Source organism: Borostomias antarcticus, assembly GCF_949987555.1.
Source record: "Borostomias antarcticus genome assembly, chromosome: 18".
Taxonomy (NCBI): domain Eukaryota; kingdom Metazoa; phylum Chordata; class Actinopteri; order Stomiiformes; family Stomiidae; genus Borostomias; species Borostomias antarcticus.
The window spans coordinates 6,724,399-6,742,737 of NC_140251.1; the positions used below are offsets into that span (position 1 = coordinate 6,724,399).

The 18,339-nt window shown below is 46.3% G+C and overlaps 3 protein-coding genes across 3 annotated transcripts; 1 reads left to right on the top strand and 2 right to left on the bottom strand.

Moving 5' to 3' along the window:
* Nucleotides 1-725: 725 nt before the first annotated feature.
* Nucleotides 726-7,807, bottom strand: rab3il1 (RAB3A interacting protein (rabin3)-like 1; the record flags this gene model as incomplete). Its single annotated transcript, XM_084452526.1, has 12 exons — nt 726-2,056; nt 2,247-2,313; nt 2,437-2,536; nt 2,892-2,915; nt 3,157-3,269; nt 3,423-3,551; nt 4,695-4,814; nt 5,304-5,543; nt 5,702-5,779; nt 5,986-6,081; nt 6,453-6,642; nt 7,584-7,807. 12 exons carry the CDS (start codon nt 7,805-7,807, stop codon nt 1,971-1,973), a joined length of 1,467 nt encoding a protein of 488 aa, XP_084308652.1. The 3' UTR covers nt 726-1,970.
* A 2,180-nt stretch (nt 7,808-9,987) lies between these two features.
* Nucleotides 9,988-13,941, top strand: best1 (bestrophin 1; the record flags this gene model as incomplete). The annotated part of the gene is made up of 9 exons (XM_084452719.1): nt 9,988-10,139; nt 10,320-10,414; nt 10,832-11,065; nt 11,298-11,452; nt 11,587-11,664; nt 11,790-11,942; nt 12,074-12,154; nt 12,348-12,499; nt 12,855-13,941. The coding sequence occupies 9 exons, from the start codon at nt 9,988-9,990 to the stop codon at nt 13,939-13,941; spliced, it is 2,187 nt and encodes a 728-aa protein (XP_084308845.1).
* A 456-nt stretch (nt 13,942-14,397) lies between these two features.
* fth1b (ferritin, heavy polypeptide 1b) lies at nt 14,398-16,999 on the bottom strand. The gene is made up of 5 exons (XM_084452623.1): nt 16,859-16,999; nt 16,289-16,394; nt 15,972-16,118; nt 15,395-15,520; nt 14,398-15,263 (listed from the first exon to the last, which is right to left on the bottom strand). Exons 2-5 carry the CDS (start codon nt 16,388-16,390, stop codon nt 15,105-15,107), a joined length of 534 nt encoding a protein of 177 aa, XP_084308749.1. The 5' UTR covers nt 16,391-16,394; nt 16,859-16,999; the 3' UTR covers nt 14,398-15,104.
* Between the last annotated feature and the right edge of the window lie 1,340 nt (nt 17,000-18,339).

Consider the following 18,339-nt stretch of genomic DNA (forward strand, 5'->3'; position numbering starts at 1 on the left):
CATAAATGAACAATAAAGTGACCTCATCTTAGACTGTCATGTTAGGCAATGATCACTTTTGACAAGCTTGAAGTGACACTCCCCAGAAGTGGCATCATGTTTTGCATTCTGTTGTCATGACATCCTCAGCTGTCTACTTACTCACTGGCTGCATATTAAACCTTCTTCATGAGGCCACTGTGAGTGACAGGCTAGTGTGCCAAGCAAATTCATAAAACGGAACAAGCTTGGAGCTAAGTACAAGTATCCGGAATACTTAACAAATCCTCTAACAACTTTTCCAGTAATGCCATTCTTAGTGAGATATTCTTGGTATGTCGGGTCTGTGCTATATTACAGTACCTCCCATAAACCTGTTTAGCAGCTGTGGGCGCAGGAGTCAAGTAGAGCTTTTTGTATTAGGGCATCGAAGACGCTCCTAGTGACAAACTTAATACTGACAAATCAGTGAACTGAGGTGAACTAGGCCTCTTTGTCGTCCTGTTCTTCTTCTGAGCTGCTGTGTGGCTTAGGGTGCTGAGTCATCTGTTCCAGGCACTGACCAAAACTACTTGGCTGACGTACAAGTGGCTTTCCATAGTAGTTTTAGAAAGACTCATTTCTGTGAACACATACTTTCAACTTTGGCTTTTAGGCCTGTAGTCCATACACATAACAAATCACACGGCACACACTGTGGGATGTTCTGGCCAAATATTTATTGTAAGCCTTCTAATGAAATGAGAATACATGAAATTAATAATAGATTTGCCAGTATATATAGCAATCAGAACGGAATTATATTTGCTAGCATATTGCAACTCCAAACCAATGAGAAGGTGAGGAAGTCATTATTGCACTTGGTTTCATTCAGGAAACTAAATGTAACTTCTTTATGGCCTTTCATGCAAGGGTAGCTATTATCACCAATACAATATGAGGTAATATGACCTGGACACACTACACTACATATGGTTATGTATTCATGCAGTACAAAACACTTGGTCACTTATGGCTTTCACATACATGCAGGAGTGCATTTTATATATACTACAACTGCAACAGTTGTGCATAATACAATCATGTTAAAGCTGTTTAATATCCAAACTATATAGTTAAAGCTGTACTTACATTGTGAAGGGCGGTACTACCTGCTGTGCATAACCATATATGATTTCAGCTGTTTCTGTATCATTGCCAGAGGGAATACTCAAAACTGTTTTGGGATCCGCAGTATCTCCATAACCCAAACTATAAGTGCCCTGTCTGTACAGACCATGCAAGGCATCTAAAACACAGTGCAAGAACGTAGCAACGTTAAAGCCATACTGTATCTACAAACAAGGCTCCTGCGCTCTGATACTTCCTTGGTGACGAGTTGAGTCTGACGACATACGCGAGAGGTCCAGGCATACTGGAGTGTATATGGCACCTGTGCCAATATGTGAACATTATTATAGTCCTGGATAAGGAATGTGTCTGTGGATACCACATGAGTATAGTCTATCTGCGCTGATGAAAGATAGCCAGGAAGCTACACATAATATGACTGTCAAATGATCTCAACACACTCCATGTCCAGTACACTCAGCAGCTCAGGCTAATGACTGACCCTTAGCCAACTTAAGTACATTCTATACAGCTCACTGGAGCCATTTTAGTTTCACTTCAGTCTGGAGTGTTACATTAGGTCTTTTTGGATACAATACAAGGCCATGGATAAGCAGAACTGCCCTTTGCAGTACCCATTGAGCGTGACTACATTTTGTGAAGACATTTTACTCATTAACCTCCTGGTCATTTCAATGAGGATTTACACATTTCATATTTCTAATGTTTTGCTCTCTTTAGTGTGACAGGGAATCTCCGAGATGCTACAATTCTCTTTCTTTGTCAACGAGCATTGGCGATCACGTATCTGGGATCCACACATCCTCCCCCTGTTGGCGTGTCTTGTGTGATGGTGACGGTGCTGTCTTGGCGCTGACCGCTTAGTCCTGGTCTGTGGGGAAGAAGCCCAGCTTGGCCACGGTCATCTCCCTTCGCAGCCGCATCACCTCCCAGAACATCTGCTCCGCTGCGGGGGACAGGACAGGCGGACAGCGCGTTAGTCAGCAGGACAGGCGGACAGCGCGTTAATCAGCAGGACAGGCGGACAGCGCGTTAATCAGCAGGACAGGCGGACAGCGCGTTAGTCCGCAGGTCCGTCGCCTCAACAAAGTACCTGTTGCCAGGGGTGTTGGTTACGTTTTTTAAGTCCATCTTACCGTCATGTCTGACCAGCCCCTGCTGAATATAGCGGATGTAGGTGAAGAAGTTGCACACGGCCGTGATCTGGAGAGGGAAGATGAGACCGGTTTCACACATCACATCACTTGGACGGGTCATCGTATCAGAAGGGTGAACAACTAAACCGACTGCATCTACAGAACTGAGGAGGAGGGGGCGGATGAGTACCCGCGCTCGGCTGGAGGGAGAGATGTAGTAGTAACTCTCTTTGTCACCGAGCTTGATGCGATGACGGCAGGGCCGGGACATCCCGCTTAGCGCACACTTCCTGGGAGACAAGAGTGCCAAAACTTAGCTGTGAAAACAAAGCTGTAGTTTGGCCTCACACAGACCAATGTGAGATAAACTGCTCGGTCAGCATAACAGCCAGAGGAAGCGGACGAGGAATATTACAAACAAACATAGTCACAAACAGCTGCATCAGCAAAGAAATAGGAACCATCAGTGCTGTCAGATTGTGGGTCATATTTCAGTTATACTGTGTACGAAACAACAAAGATCCAAGCCAAGCAGACAGAGTTGTTAAAGTTTGTTAGTAAGACTGGGACAGGTGTCTTTGTATCATGTTAATTCATAATTTAATTGAAAGGTTAGTCAATTGATTGCCCTCTAAAATCACTTACGTCTCTACCGCTGCCCTCAAACCACTGGGAAAACAATCATAAATCAAAAAGGTGATCAGAAAGTATTGTGAAATGGTGAATAGTTGTGAAGAGTGAAATAGTGAAGAGTTGATACCCAAACCCAACTAGATAGATCTCCATGTGACAGAGATACTGCAGGTGAGCGCAAATACTTGTTGAGCGCTCATTTGTGCACAAACAGGCTGTGAATGAGCTGCAGAATTAACAGAACAAGGCTGAGCATCTGTGTGGAGGAACAACTCACTTAGGCCCTCCGCACTCCACGGCTGAGGCTTTGACCACGGGCAGGGTAGACATGGCCACGGGCTCGATGGTCAGCGAGTTGTTCTCCACTGCACTCTGCACCGACTGGGACAGCTGGGGGGGGGGGGCAATGGGGCGTCCCGTATGTGTGAAACATTCAAAGATAGGCTATTTCACACACGCATGTGTCATAGTTCCGGAAAAATCCAGTGTAGTGAATATTTTCCCGGAGCTGCGGTATTTGCGGACAGGCGTGAAGATACTGACCTCAGAGCGTGTGAAGGACAGACAGGGGCCGACGTCCTCCCTGTAGATCCGGCCCAGGAAGGCGGAGGAGCGGTCCAGACCGGGCCGTTCCCTCCAGCTGAGGAACTCTGCATACAGAACCGAGTCCATCTGAGGAGAGAGGACCCAGAGTCACTGACCCAGTCACAGTAGACTAGTTAACTCACCCAGTCACAGTCAATTGTAAATGGTAAATGGACTGCACTTATATAGCGCTTTTCCACCTTAGCGGCACTCAAAGCACTTTACAATGGCCGCTCATTCACCCATTCACACACACATTCACACACCAATGGCGGTAGCTGCCATGCAAGGCGCTAACCTGCTCATTGGGAGCAATTAGGGGTTAGGTGTCTTGCTCAAGGACACTTTGACATGTGGACAGTCGGAGCTGGGATAAGAACCGCTGACCCTTCGATTATTCAACGACCCGCTCTACCAACTGAGCTACAGCCGCCCCACAAGTTAACAATAGACTAGTTAACACACCCGGTCACATTAGACTAGTTAACACACCCGGTCACATTAGACTAGTTAACACACCCTGTCACAGTAGACTAGTTAACACACCCGGTCACATTAGACTAGTTAACACACCCTGTCACAGTAGACTAGTTAACACACCCGGTCACAGTCGACTAGTTAACACACCTGGTCACAGTCGACTAGTTAACACACCTGGTCACAGTCGACTAGTTAACTCACCCGGTCACAGTGGACTAGCTACCCATCACTTCTCTAGTCTGACTCAACAGATGTAGGTTTTGGGGATAAGCCTTGTCATTTGTTTATTACTGCCCAATCGGTGGCGACGGACCAGATTCCTGGCCCAATATGGACCCCAGGAAGAGTAGCTGTTGCCTTTGTAACAACTAATGGGGATCAAAATGAACAATAAACAATCAGATTCAATCAAGACTGTCAAACAACAACTACCTAGCAACCGCTCTGCTCAAGACGACTGTGATTGATTTAAAGAAATTTCCCCCCTATCCCTGAACGGTAATGAGTCCAGCCAGACCTTTCTCCAGCGCTGGCACAGCGTAAACCAAGTGTAGAGATAGGTCTGGCTATGCGAGACTACCTCTACACTGATCACATAGTGGAGTACACAGGAAAGACTATACACACGGTTGCTAACCAGCTAAAGTCGTAGTAGGCTACTGTAGAAATCTCCGCGTCTACATGGCCGTGTCTAAGCTGCTGGAGGAGGAGACAGGTGAAGCAGCGGCCTGGTCGGATGGGTGTGGTTACCTGGAGGTTATGAACCCTTGGTCCCGCCCCCAGCTCCTGCCAGTCAGGTTCATAGGTCATACTGACAGAGTGGCCAGGCAGCAGACACAGAATCAGAGAGAGAAGAGCCGGAACAGCAGGCTGAGAGAGAGAGAGAGAGAGAGAGAGAGAGGAGAGACAGAGAGAGAGAGAGGGAGAGAGAGAGAAAGAGAGGAGAGAGGAGAGACAGCGAGACAGAGAGAGTGAGACAGAGAGAGAGGAGAGGCAGAAAGACAGGAGAGAGAAAGAGAGGGGAGAGAGAGAGAGGAGAGAGGAAGGGGTAACAAAAGGAAAGACCAAATGCAGGAGAGATAATGAGAGTGAAAGAGAGAACAAGAGGCACATGTTGGGAGGAATAAGAGAGGAAAGAGGAACAATGTACACGACGAGGGCGGGGTTGAAAACAGGCCGGGTCATTAGAGAGAAAGTTAGTCACGCAGGCTCTTAGGAAGAATCACTAGACAAGTCTATAAGAAAAGGACACCTCTTTACTCCTGAAGGTGTGAGCAATGACAACATGCGACTGAAACAGAGAGAGCGAGATGCAGACGTGGTGTCGTTCTGCCGCGCTGCTACAGTTGTACGACTTGCCTCTCTGTCCTCCTTGGCGCCAGGCTCCAGGGCAACGGAGGGAGGGTCTACGGCGTGCGCGGGCGTGGACGGGAGGGAGCCGCTGGCGCTCTTGTTGCGGTAGTGCCCTCCCCCGTGCCTGTGGGCGCCCCTGGCGCCCGGGGAGAGCAGCTGGGGGTGGAGCTGGCGGTTCGGGGAGGAGGGCGTAGAGGTCAACACCAGGGTCTTCAGGGCTGTGACTTCCGCCTGCAGGACGTCGATCTGCGGCCGAGGAGGATCATGGGAGAGGTTGATGATTGCACCTGCCCAACTCATTCGCTTCACCCGCCCAATGCAATTTGATTGGCTAAAAACTTAAACAATTTCAGTTGCAACCGTCCTATGTGATTTGATTAACGGGGGCAAGACGATAAACTCACCTTCCCCTGAGCCTCCTTCAGCTGCTTCTCTGCTGCTGCTTGTTTGACGTTGGCGTCGTGCACCATCTTGTGAGCCTCCTGTGTCACCAGACATCGCGAGGGATGTGATTTATAGATAACTGCAAAAGGCTTCAGAAAATCCTGAAGGAGTCTGTCACAAATGTCAATAAAATGTTCCCAGCCAAGTCATAGAATTCAGTATGGTCCCTCCACGATGGTCACATCACCTCCTACCTCAAACAGGCTGGCAGTAAACTCTCCAGATTATTAACATCAGCTCCTACCTCAAACAGACTGGCTGTGAGCTCCTCCAGCTCCAGCTCCAGCTGAACTCGGACCTGAGAAAGACGCTCGCACTCCCTGTCCTTCAGCTTCAGCTCCTGGATGGGGTCGGATGAGGTCCGGATAGGGTCAAAGTGGAGAGAACATGAGAGGAGAGGAGTAGAGAGGAGGGGAGAAGAGGATAGGGTCGGAGAGGGGAAGAGGGGAGAGGAGAAGAGAGGTGAAGAGAGGGAGAGGAGAGGGCATAATTGGGTTAGTAGTATAGGGCTGGGCCTACTGGAAGGACTGCATTGTTCTGTTTTCCAGGTCAGATTGTCATGTCAGTGTAAAACTATTCTTGTTGCGTCAAACAATTAGTGCAGCATATTGTGAAGGCGATTCATGTGACTATGGGATAGTGTGCGTGTGCGTGAGAGAGAGAGAGAGAGAGAGAGAGAGAGAGAGAGAGAGAGAGAGAGAGAGAGAGTACCTTCTGCGCAGCGTCAAGCTGTTCCCTGAGGATCTCGGAGCCCTTCTCCCTGATCTCCATGGACGAGCTCCTGAGGCGGGATATGCCGTGCTCCCCTCCCCCCCGGGGGCTCTCCTGTCCCACAGGCATGGCCTGAGCCTGCCCCCCACCCTCTGCCCTGGGCCCCGCTTCTGGCTCCAGGTCTACCAGCCTTCAGAAGACGAGACAAGAACACGACCACGACATCCTAAGTGGTGGAGGATTTGGGGGGAGTTTTACATTCCCTTTTATCATTCGATGACGGTGAAACGTAAAGAGACAATTGAGCTGCCATGATTTGTTTCATCGCCACCAATGTGGGCCCGATACTGTTGTCGCCACATAGGCCTATTTGGACCCTGCTCTGTGTAGCCTATTATGTTTATGAGAACATTTTGTCCACAACAAGCTCAACCAACTCGACTGTTTTCCTGAATAGACTATCGCTATACACTGATTGGGTGAATTGTAGAAAAATGAATATAAACGAAGAAAAATAACTATGAACGAAGACAAAAATTACTTTATATAACTTTCCCTATGCTATGGTAGCCTACATTTCACCGGATTTCCCTTCCGATCCTCCCTTTATACCCACCGAAGGCTCGGATCGTCGGGAGGATCACTTCCAGCGCCTCGACCGCGACGGCATCAGACCAGCCAACAAGATTCCCTTTAACTCCACAGATTGTTAACAGTAGTTTAACAAAATGTTCACTGTGAGACCATTTCAGCGAAGAGACGCGCACTCAAAACAATGTTGCAGTTTATCAGGACGGAATGCTGATAACGATACAGTCGCTGTAGCACACACTGAACAACCCAGATAAAGTTGTCCAGGCTAGGATTGTGAGTTTTGCTATTAGGTCGTGTGTATTTTGATCCCTGCTCATTCAGATTCCAACCGAGAACGACGTCAGTCTGCCATACGGGTCACGTGACAGCACGAGCACGTCCCCTTCCATCCCTGACTAAACAGCGCGCGCGCCCTCTGTGCAAGTCACTGTCCCCTCTTCCAACTGACCGGCGAATAAAGATTACAATAATCAATATATATATACATAAACAAATAAATAAAGATTAAAAAACACCTCCATAAATGTTTATTCTTACTTTCCAACAGCACACTTCTCTCTCTGCCTCTCCGTCTTCCTGGTTGTTGAATTATATTTAGGTCCCCGCTGCCCTGTGGGACTTGGTTTGCCGAAGAACGTATCGGAGGAGTAGACTGCGATCCCGGATCTCTCTGCCACAACGACCTCATACCCCGGACTGGTGGCCGCGGGCGGCGGGGAAGACGACAGCTGGACACTGTGGATTCCCTCAAACGCATCCATTAGGCGGTGTGTTACAAATCCAGCTGCAGCATTGACTTATCCCAGTGAGAAGACGAATGCTCCCACCTGTCCTACCAGTCTGTTGTAGCCATTATGTCTTCACATTTGAGTAGCGTCAAACTTTTACCAGATGCCAAAACCTGGGGAACACGAAAAGACACTTAAATGGGACTTCAATGCAGTAGGCTATGTTGCAACATGTCAATTTCCCCCTGGGGATCAGTAGACCTACTACTTACCTACACATCAAACTAGACCTGAAGCCCACGGGCCATGCATCAAAGGCATAGATGATCCCGAAAAGAGTAGGCTAGGTCACATTTAAGAAATGGAGATCAACATCACCATTATAAAGTATATTGCAGTATGCTATTTGAAACTCCTCCTGCTGCTATTGCTGAGCGGCAGGTGCCATGCAGCGACAAGGTTGAGTCTGTTCTATAATCTCAATTATAGTTCCATTATGAAATCTATAAATATCAACTCATTACATTGTGTTGGGGGTTTTTAAGACAAAACATTTTGTGTTGACAGGCAAGACCTATAATTTTGACAAATGCTCCACATGTCATATGCTCATGGAATAGCCTACTCACCCTGGGTGGTCCAAACGACTCTCAACGCATAGTGATAGGCTACCCAAACCAAGAACTCATCTGAAATTCATTGACTGAAGTGTCGTCAGTCAGGGAGCTTGGTCCGAACTTCGCCCTTTCTGTGTTGCTCTCTTGCTGGTCGGTCATTCGTGAAGGGTTAATCACTAACACCTTCATTCCAGCTGCTCAACAGCATTTACACATTTCTTCCACTAGATGGCGACGTAGAGCCCCGCCACAAGTTTTCATTGATGTGGTCCAGAAAGGCATAGGCGACCATTTACTGCCCCCTGGTCATTTTGATTCAGTTCTTACAGCCTACAACTGGTTTACTGTCACCACTGGATATTTTTCTGCATGCATAATTATCTCTCTCTCTCTCTCTCTCTCTCTGTGTGTGTGTGTGTGTGTGTGTGTGTGTGTGTGTGTGTGTGCGTGCGTGCGTGCGTGCGTGCGCGTGCTTGTGTGTGTGTGTGTGTGTGTGTGTGTGTGTGCCTGCCTGTGTGGAGAGAAAGGGGGGTGGAGGGTCAGACTGAATGTGATTTAAGAATGCACTGTTATCTATTGGAAGTGTTTATTTTGCCATGTATTTGTTTTAAATGTTGGGATTACGTGGCACACAGATTTGCTCAGATTAGCTGGGAACCAGCCTCACAATGCATCTTTGTTACTGAAACAGATTAACACGTCAAGTGACCGGAGGTGTAGTGGTCCCCTGCTCTCTCTTTCTCCCCTACTTCTCTTTCTACCACATTCTGTACCAAGCTTGTCACCACACACCTCACAAGGCACAGTGAGTATGACAAACTGGGAATGTATTGTTAGATTAGGATTCAAGGGAGATTCTACTGGGTGTTGTTGTCTGAGGGGATCTGTCTGGTTGATGAAAGTAGAGCAGATACATTATTGAGTATCAATATGAAATATGAATATATTTGCTTTTAAATAACCTACTTTTACATACTTTCCATTTTTCTAATCTCCCCAATTTACTCCCCACTGTAGTATTATTTTGTAGTAAGTATTTACATTACTTTTGGTTGTATTGTATATAGGATTGTATTGCATAGGATCATATTGTATTTGCCTGCTCACTATTGTATTTTTCACTGTCCTGTCTTGTCCTTGCACCTTGTTTATTTGTTATATTGTCTATTTATTGTTATGCACCAACAGTTGAAAGCGAATTCCTTCTAATATGTGTGTGTGTGTGGGGGTGGCCAAAATAAACCTGATTCTAATTTAATGGTAACCTTGTTACTGTAGCTCTGCTCCTGTCTGTCTGCTGACATGAACATCACTGTGTTTCAGTCAGCCAGCTAGTGTGTGGGCAATGAATCAGAATCAGTTTTATTCGTTTTTACACATACTAGGAATTTGCTTTGATCAATGGTGCATAACACTGATGGAGACAACATTAGACAGGGTGCAAGGACAAGACGGTACAGTGCAAAGACAGGACAGATGGATATCAGTAATAATTGATTCTCCTGGTGACTCACGTCTGTCTTTTAGATATGTGACCAAACTAGTCCTATGCTTCTGAACTCCGCACCAGAGAGGTTTGGCCAGTGAAGAACAGCGATGACAGTGACCTACTCACGGAGGGTTGCTGACGCTCGTCTAGGCACCTTCTCTCAACTGCTCCTCCGCTGGAAGGGCAGCATCTACAAGCTGCTCTACAGGGAGCTGATCATCTTCACAGCACTCTACTACGGCCTCAGTGTCATTTACAGGTAGGGTGACTGCTACAGGAAGTGAACCGACTACAAATATCAGTGGTATGAATTATAATATCTGGCTCTGTTCTGTCATGCAGGCTAGAGTGAGTAGTTGTTTTTTGTTGCTGTCACTATTTATTACAATGTATGATGTATTCATAAGGCTCTCTTGTGACTTGGCACTGTTTCTTCTAGATTTGTGTTTACTGATGACCAGAAGAGGCTGTTTGAGAAACTGTCCATATACTGTGACCGCTATGCTGAACTCATCCCAGTTTCTTTCGTATTGGGTGAGTTGTCTGTTTCTGAGTCATTCGCTGTGGTCACTCAATCATACTTCTCCTTAGTGTCAGTGACTTTCAAGCTTTTGTGCCTTCCATCATTGGTTTTTGAAAAATGATAATGCTTCCCCATTACAAAAACATAGTTTGACTTCTACCCCACATTACCCCCCAAGGTGATCAAGGAACATTAAAGTGGTCAAGCATGACTGCCTGACAGTGATTGTGGAATGTCTAGGTGTCTGTACCCCAGTAATGCAGGTGAAACCTGTAGGACAAGTTCCCAAACACAAATGATACCTGTTCAGAATCTTCATTTGTGAGACGATTTCATATCCAAGACAGGCTTCTCTAGGCCCTGGGAATGCACTTCATGTAGATTCCTTGCTCTGCTTTCCCTTAATGAAGACTCTTATCGTCGTACAGGCTTCTATGTGACGTTGGTAGTGTCCCGCTGGTGGGGTCAATTCGAGAGCGTACCCTGGCCGGACCGCCTGGCGGCGTTGGTGGGCGGGCACGTCCGCGGCACTGACGAGGCCGCAAGGCTGACCCGACGCACCCTCATGCGCTATGCCAACCTCTCCGGGGTGCTGATCTACCGCTCCATCAGCACAGCGGTCTACAAGAGGTTCCCCACCATGGAGCACCTGGTGCAGGCCGGTATGGCCTCGCAACCCCACAGCTAACAACCCCACATCCTAATAACAGAACATTACACTCATAGCTGAGCCCTGACTCTTTGTGCTAGCAGTTACACTTAGTGATGCAACAGCAGAGATTAACAGCTGAGCTCCCAGAGGCTGTTGTTGCAGATCTATGGGAATATACGCACTTCAAAGTCCATAATATCATTTTTGGCCCCTGAGTCTAACAGCTGACGTGTGTGTGCCAGGTCTGATGACAGTCGAGGAGCTGAGGCAGCTGGAGGACCTGCCTTCTCCTCATAATAAGTTCTGGGTTCCCTGCATGTGGTTCGTCAGCCTGGCCCTGAGGGCTCGCACCGACGGCAGCATCAACAATGACGTGGCCCTCTCTGCCATTCTCACTGTAAGCCCATATGTGTTCAGATTTGGGATGGGGTTTGAGAGCAAATAACTTTGCCTCAATGTATTTGAACCAACAGGTTGTCCATGATTGTGTCCACAAGGCATTAAAACTAGTTACCCATCTTCTCTCATCAGGAACTGAACAGTTTACGGACCAGGTGTATGAAGCTATACGGCTATGACTGGATCAGTCTACCCCTTGTCTATACTCAGGTTCTGTTTAGTGTGGTGTTAGTGGTTGTAGTTATAATTATAGTCATAGACCAAATATAAGTCATTAATCTTACCCGATCAGAATGTTGTTAACTCCTGAGTCGTGAGTGGTCTCTTTCTGTTAGGTGGTGACAGTAGCCGTCTATAGCTTCTTCCTGGCTTGTCTAATTGGCCGTCAGTTCCTGGACCCGAGTCAAGGTTACCCTGGCCATGACCTGGACTTCTACCTACCTGTGTTCACCTTGCTGCAGTTCTTCTTCTACGTCGGTTGGCTCAAGGTGAGATGAGGATGAAACATCTCTGCTGTTCTGCTGTCCAAGAATTGTTGTATAGTATGTAGGTTCTACAGCATCACAAGACCTATCTCAAAGTGCACGTGTTTAGCTTGGATGTCCCTGAACCTTTTCAGGTGGCAGAGCAACTTATCAATCCTTTTGGTGAGGACGACGACGACTTTGAAACTAACTGGCTAGTCGATCGTAACTTACAGGTTTGAGAATCCTATATCCAAATTACAAAAAACGCCCAAACTACAATATACTATATCACTACTTTCCCCAATCAACTGTATAGGTCTTTCTCTCCAGAATTCACCAGTCTTCATGTCAGCCCTTTTTCATTTCTCACCAGTGTGTCAAACCAGTCTACTGGTGACGCAACCTGTTTTACCCCCCGTTTCCCAGGTGTCCCTGCTGTCGGTGGATGAGATGTATGACAGCTTTCCAGTGGTAGAGCGGGATAAGTACTGGGACGAGTCCGAGCCCCAGCCTCCCTACACCGCGGCCAGCGCCGAGCACTGCAAGCCATCCTTCATGGGCTCTGCTCTGGACATCAGGTGTGTGTACCACAAATACTGTAGTAGCCTACTGTAATACTGTACTGATAGCACCAGATATTTCTTTCATCATGAAGATGCGAATGTGTCTGCTCTGCACACTGCCCCAACCAACGCCAACGTTGGATAGGTGGGGCCTTGTTTGTTGGTCACTGTCGGTGTCGGTTGGATGAATTTTCAGTTGAATTTTAAACTTCCAACATTCTAACAACAACTGCCAACTTTAGAATGTTGGGTGTTGGGAGGTGGTTGGGGTTGGTTGGGGAAGTGTGCAGGCACCTTGTTATGCTCGTATGTAGTTCTGATCAGACCAATTTCAGACTCTGCTAACACGATTGACTCACCCCTGACCCAGTGTGCCCAAAGAAGACATGGAGTTCCAGTCCAATCTGGAGCAGATCAAGGAGCACGAGGAGGCCAACTACTCCACCCCGCTGCTGGGAGGCCTGGGTCGGCTTCTGGGGGTGCAGTCCCCCAGCTTCCCTCGCTCTTCCACTTCCTCCAGGGTCTCTCTCCTCCGCCGCCGCCCCGGGGCGCCGCTAAGCCGCTTCCCCCTCTACCTGCACCCAGATGCCCCTGCCTCAGCCCTCGGCCAAGTCCGCCAGCCCCCTGGCCACGAGCGGGAACCCGACTACGCCTTCTCCTCCATGCCCCTGTACGAGCGGCCCGGCTTCTACAGCTGCCCACAGACGCCCATCCACTGCGTGCCCCCCGCCATGCCCCGCCCCCGACCGCCGCACCGCCGGCTGCAGCAGGGCGACTGTGAGCACAGCTGCAGCTCTCTGGCGCCAGCGGCTGTGGGCTCTCAGCTGCTGCCCCCAGATACGCCCGGCAACGTTCCTCTGCCGCCATCCTCTGCCTTCCCCTGGCTGAGCGAGGATGGGGAGACCCCCGGTGGGCCGGCCTTCTCCTTCCCTGACCCCGCTCCAGAGCTCTGCCCCGTCGCTAAGCTCCGACCCGGCCAAGGCCTGTCGTCCCGGCGACCCCTGCCTCCTCGCCTCACCCTGGACGCTCTGTCATTGGCCGAGGGTCCGGCCGGGCCTTTCAGTGCTCGGACCGCGGGAGGCGGGGCGGAAAAGGTTTTCTCGTTTACTGGCCCCTCTCGTACTATGGCACAATATCCCAACAACAGCTCCAACAGCATTAATGTAACAACAACCTCCAACAGCAACAGCACTGCAGCAAACCTCTGCAATGGTTCAAACCATAGTAACTATTGTTGCCATGCCAATTTCAACAACAGCACTCGAGCAAGTAACAGTGGCACCAGTGGAGGTCTAAGCAATAATGTGAACACCATTTCTACATCTGGATCCCCTCAGCAAGCAGCCAATCAGCAACATTCCCCTAATGATTCAGGGATTTCATTGGCAGAGGGGTATCTCCTCGGAGTGTTGGACAGTGGGATGGACAAGGCTGCAGGAGGAAACGACCCGGACTGAGGAAGCGTTGGCAGATTGGTTACCAGCGACCCCAGCGTGTTTATTGGCTGGAAATTTTCACACACTGAAATTTGATTTTAATATTGATCAACTGCTTATCACTTACACTTGTTCAAGTTAAACTGTATTATAAGGTTCAATTGGAAACAGTGAGCTGATGCTCGCTGCTAGGATAACTTTTGTACGAGCCTATTGAGATCTTGGAAAGACTTTGAAAGACGGACAATAAGTGTTGCTCTACAACACAAAAGGAATGTGGGTTAACAACTCTCAAAACAAGTTAGATCACCTGTAATATCCAAATAACCACAAGCAGAATTAAGTGGCCTCATTCTCAGATTTAAGAACAGTTGGGGCTACTTAAACATCTTCTCAAAAAAAGTAATAATAAAGATGTATTTAGTTTTACTGTTTATGCAGACATGAAATAAAGAAGCAAAGTCAAAATGATTAATGTTTATCCGCAGCTTTATATTATATAAATTCCAAAATATAGACAATGCAATGCAACAAACATTATGACATACTGTATTTTGTAGAGAACTGTACTTCCATCAAATACATAATCTGTGCTGTAAGGGATGTACAGTAAGAGCAGATAGTCCATTATAGTTTACATATACATTATGAAGCTGTACAGTCTGACAATGATGAAACCACATTTTTTTCACATTAGATTCCTGTTGGATAAGGGTAGGGCAGCTTGCCTTAACTACATTTAATATATAATTTATGGCATAAATTATACATTCATAAATTATATTCTTCAAGAATCCATTCATATTTACTTTGAAATTCACAGACAACTGAACAACAAAAATATGTGTGGTTCTGATAAAATGTACATCATGTGGTCCCATTACTTAAAAGTAGCACAATCCCTTTTGATCAGTACAACTATAATGCCTTTCAAGGGACCAGTCAGTCTGTTTTTTATTTTTTAATCAAAAATGTAAATCTTGCAGACACATTTCTGAGCAAGGAAGAAGGGAGAAGAGGACATGGTATGCACATACATACGTACATAGAGCTATGGCTTCTAGTCAATTTGGTCTTAAGCTAGCACATCCATGATAAGAGCTGTGTTGAATATATGTGGTAAGGCCAAACCACACATGCACTGGCCAGTCAGACCAACAGAATCATAAGAATGGAAGGCTGGTCTAACTGCTCTCCTTTCCCATGGTGTGTTTGTCAAACAGGTACTCTGCCAAGCCGTTCTGAGGCGCTCCCATGCGACGCAGGTTGGTCACCCAGTCGGCCAGCTCCTTGATGGACTTGACCTGCTCGTCCAGATAATGTGTCTCGATGAAGTCGCACAGCTGTGGGAGAAGGAAATGTTCAATTATCGACATTTCTCAGAACAGCTTCTCCCCTACCTGATACGATGTGTGTCGAGCCAGAGTAAATTGAGAGTATGAGTAAATTATGAGGGTACTTATTGTAAACTCACATGAGGGTCATTGTGTTCTGAGGCCATTTTGTGCAGGTCCAGCAGGGATTGGTTTACACTTTTCTCCAGCTGTAAGGCACACTCCAGAGCCTCCAAGCCACTCCCCCATTCATCTCTGTCAGGTTTCTGTAATATAAACATGGTGAGACACACACACACACACACACACAAACATAGACCATGTCATTGTGACAATCTGTGAAAAACCTTTCAACAAAACAGACTTTTGATGTACTGTAGTATTCACACAAATCATTATGCTTATTTGCTGTTCATGCAAGAAGCAGGATGGGAGGTGCTCCTCTTTCTCTTATCAACGGGGGCCAAGAAAACAGATCGAATGCAAAAGCATATCATGTGTTCCACAGATAGGCACTATCACTGGTGGAATTCTGTTCTCCTCCACCCATGTCTCCAACGTGTACACACGTTACATCCACATGGCCGCTATTCAAGCCATCTTGCGACCTGCAGATCTGAAAGGTGAGCTTCACTGCCCAGAGGATGAGAGGACACAAAGAGGCCTTAATCGATGCCCAGTCCGGTGTTTGGTAATATGAGCCCCTACTCGTCTTACCTTGATGTCCTGCAGGAAGATCCTGCCGCCCCGCGCGTTCTGCACACTCATCAGCTTCTCGGCGTGCTCACGCTCCTCTTTGGACTGCGCGCCGAAGAACTCCGCAAAGTTCTGTAGGGATTTATCATCCCTGGCGAAATAGTATGACTGAAAAGGAGAGCAGTTTAAAAAGGTGAAAGAACAAGGTCGTCACAGTATTCCAGACATAAGAGGAAGTTTAAAAACAAGTGACATCTTTTGTCTTGGACTAAACACAATCTGCATTGTTGGCAGAACAAAGGCCCATTTATTAGATGCATACTCTAGCGGACACTTACCATTGATAGGTAGACGTAGGAGGCATACAGTTCCAGGTTGATCTGCCTGTTTATGGCAGCCTCACAGTCCTGGTGAAAGTTCTGTCGAATTTGGGAACTCATGTTTCTGTTCAAACAAAACAAACTGAATTGTTTCAACCGGGTTATGGTAGCTAGATAACCAGCACGCCAACTTCATAAACACAACCTAATCATAAAGTGGGTCAGATAACTAGCATTACGTACGTTAGCTAAACGGAAGGTCGATCGTCCTGTCTTGTAGGCTTAGATCAGTCTGCTACATTTAATACTAGCATAGCTCGCTAGATTTGCATGGCTGTCTGGTACAACTTTAGGATATATTCGGGTACAATTTAGCTAGGTACAAGTAGCTTTACAGCTAACGTTTTCCCTGGTGCCCTAGTGCTTGACCGAATGTAAACGTTACCCTGCCGAAGTTGTTGTCTAGCTAAGTTGCTAAGGTAACTACAGTCAAATAGCCTGTCGGTAATCAAGTTTTGCGTTAGTTAACTTACATTAGACCATTACATTCGTGCTAACATTAACAGATTCGATAACAAGGCCCCTTACCTGTTCAAAAAATACTGCAATGTCTTAATAATCCTGTCGTAGTCGCTTACTGGCGAGGAGCTAATTTAGCTACAGTAGCTAGCTAGTGCAGTCTGGTGGTAGTGGTTTCTTCCCGTGGAGAAAACGTCAGGGTGACTGGAGTACGGGCGGGCAACTCATGATGACAGTGTCTCTTCCGTAATATGTTATGTTACACATGACAAGACCAAAAGTTATGTCTTCTTGAGTAAAAGTTATAATTTGGAAAAACCTTAGGGTAAAGCCAGTCATGTATATCAATCCATAAGGCTTCAGACCACATACACTTGAAAAACAGATGAATAGTAGATTCAACATCATCACAGAAAACACAATTATTCGTTTCAATACCAAATCGTTGTTGCACAAAATCACTGGAAGGATAGGGCCTACACCCCATTTAAAAAATTAAAATGAATTTCTTTTGCTTTGGGAGTAATGGGGAATTTCAAATATTTTCTTCTCAAAAGGCTAATAGTATCTCTGGAGAATGATTGTGAAATTGAATTTCTATAATATAACACTGGGTATGAAATATCATTAAATAAAGTTTGTTTGGGATCTTAACTCCATCAAAGGCATACTCTCCAATATAAAGATGTGGAAGGGGATGGCTTTAATTATGGATTTAAACATGTTACGATTGACACATAAATCATACTTAAGGCAAAAACTATCATAAGGATACAGCCACCACTGTCGACTAAATGGATCACTGACCAAATAACTTTTTCCATCCAGTCCTTGTTGTACAAAGATTTGAGTTTAACTGTAATATATCTGTTATTCCATGAACTGTATGTTATTCCATATTGGTGTATTGTGTGGCGTGAAATTATGGTTGTATAAAGTTTCCAGTATAAAAGGACCTGCTGGTGAAACAGATATAATTTAACAAGGAGTCTCTGAACATTGAAGTCACATTTAAGTAATTCTATGCCACCCAGCTTTTTAAATAATTCCCTGGGTATATGGTACCAGAGGTTATCGTTGACCAAAAATGATTTAAACCAATTGATTTTCAAGGTTCCATTCATAAAATCAAAGTCTATAGCTTGTAGGCCACCATCTTTGTATTCTTTGTCAACTCAGCTCTCTTTACATAGTGGACTTCCCTTCTCCAAATATAATCAAAATTAACCTGGTTGATTTTCTTAATAGCTCTATTGATCCGGGTGACTTTAGTGAAGTTGGGTTCAAGTTGACTATTCGACAGATCGTACTGACTGACCATAGACATATACATACATGCAGTCGGTGTCGCTTTTATTGTATTTTAGTGCCCATTCTAATTTATATACATATTTTAATGGGAAATGCATCTATTTATTTCGATAGCTCCCATGTCGTGTGGCTCAAAATCAATACCAGACATGGTACTACATTGGATATATAGGACACCTATAGCTCCTTTCATTATATGTCAGCATTCAAGATCCGTTTTATTGGCCATGTGGCCTATA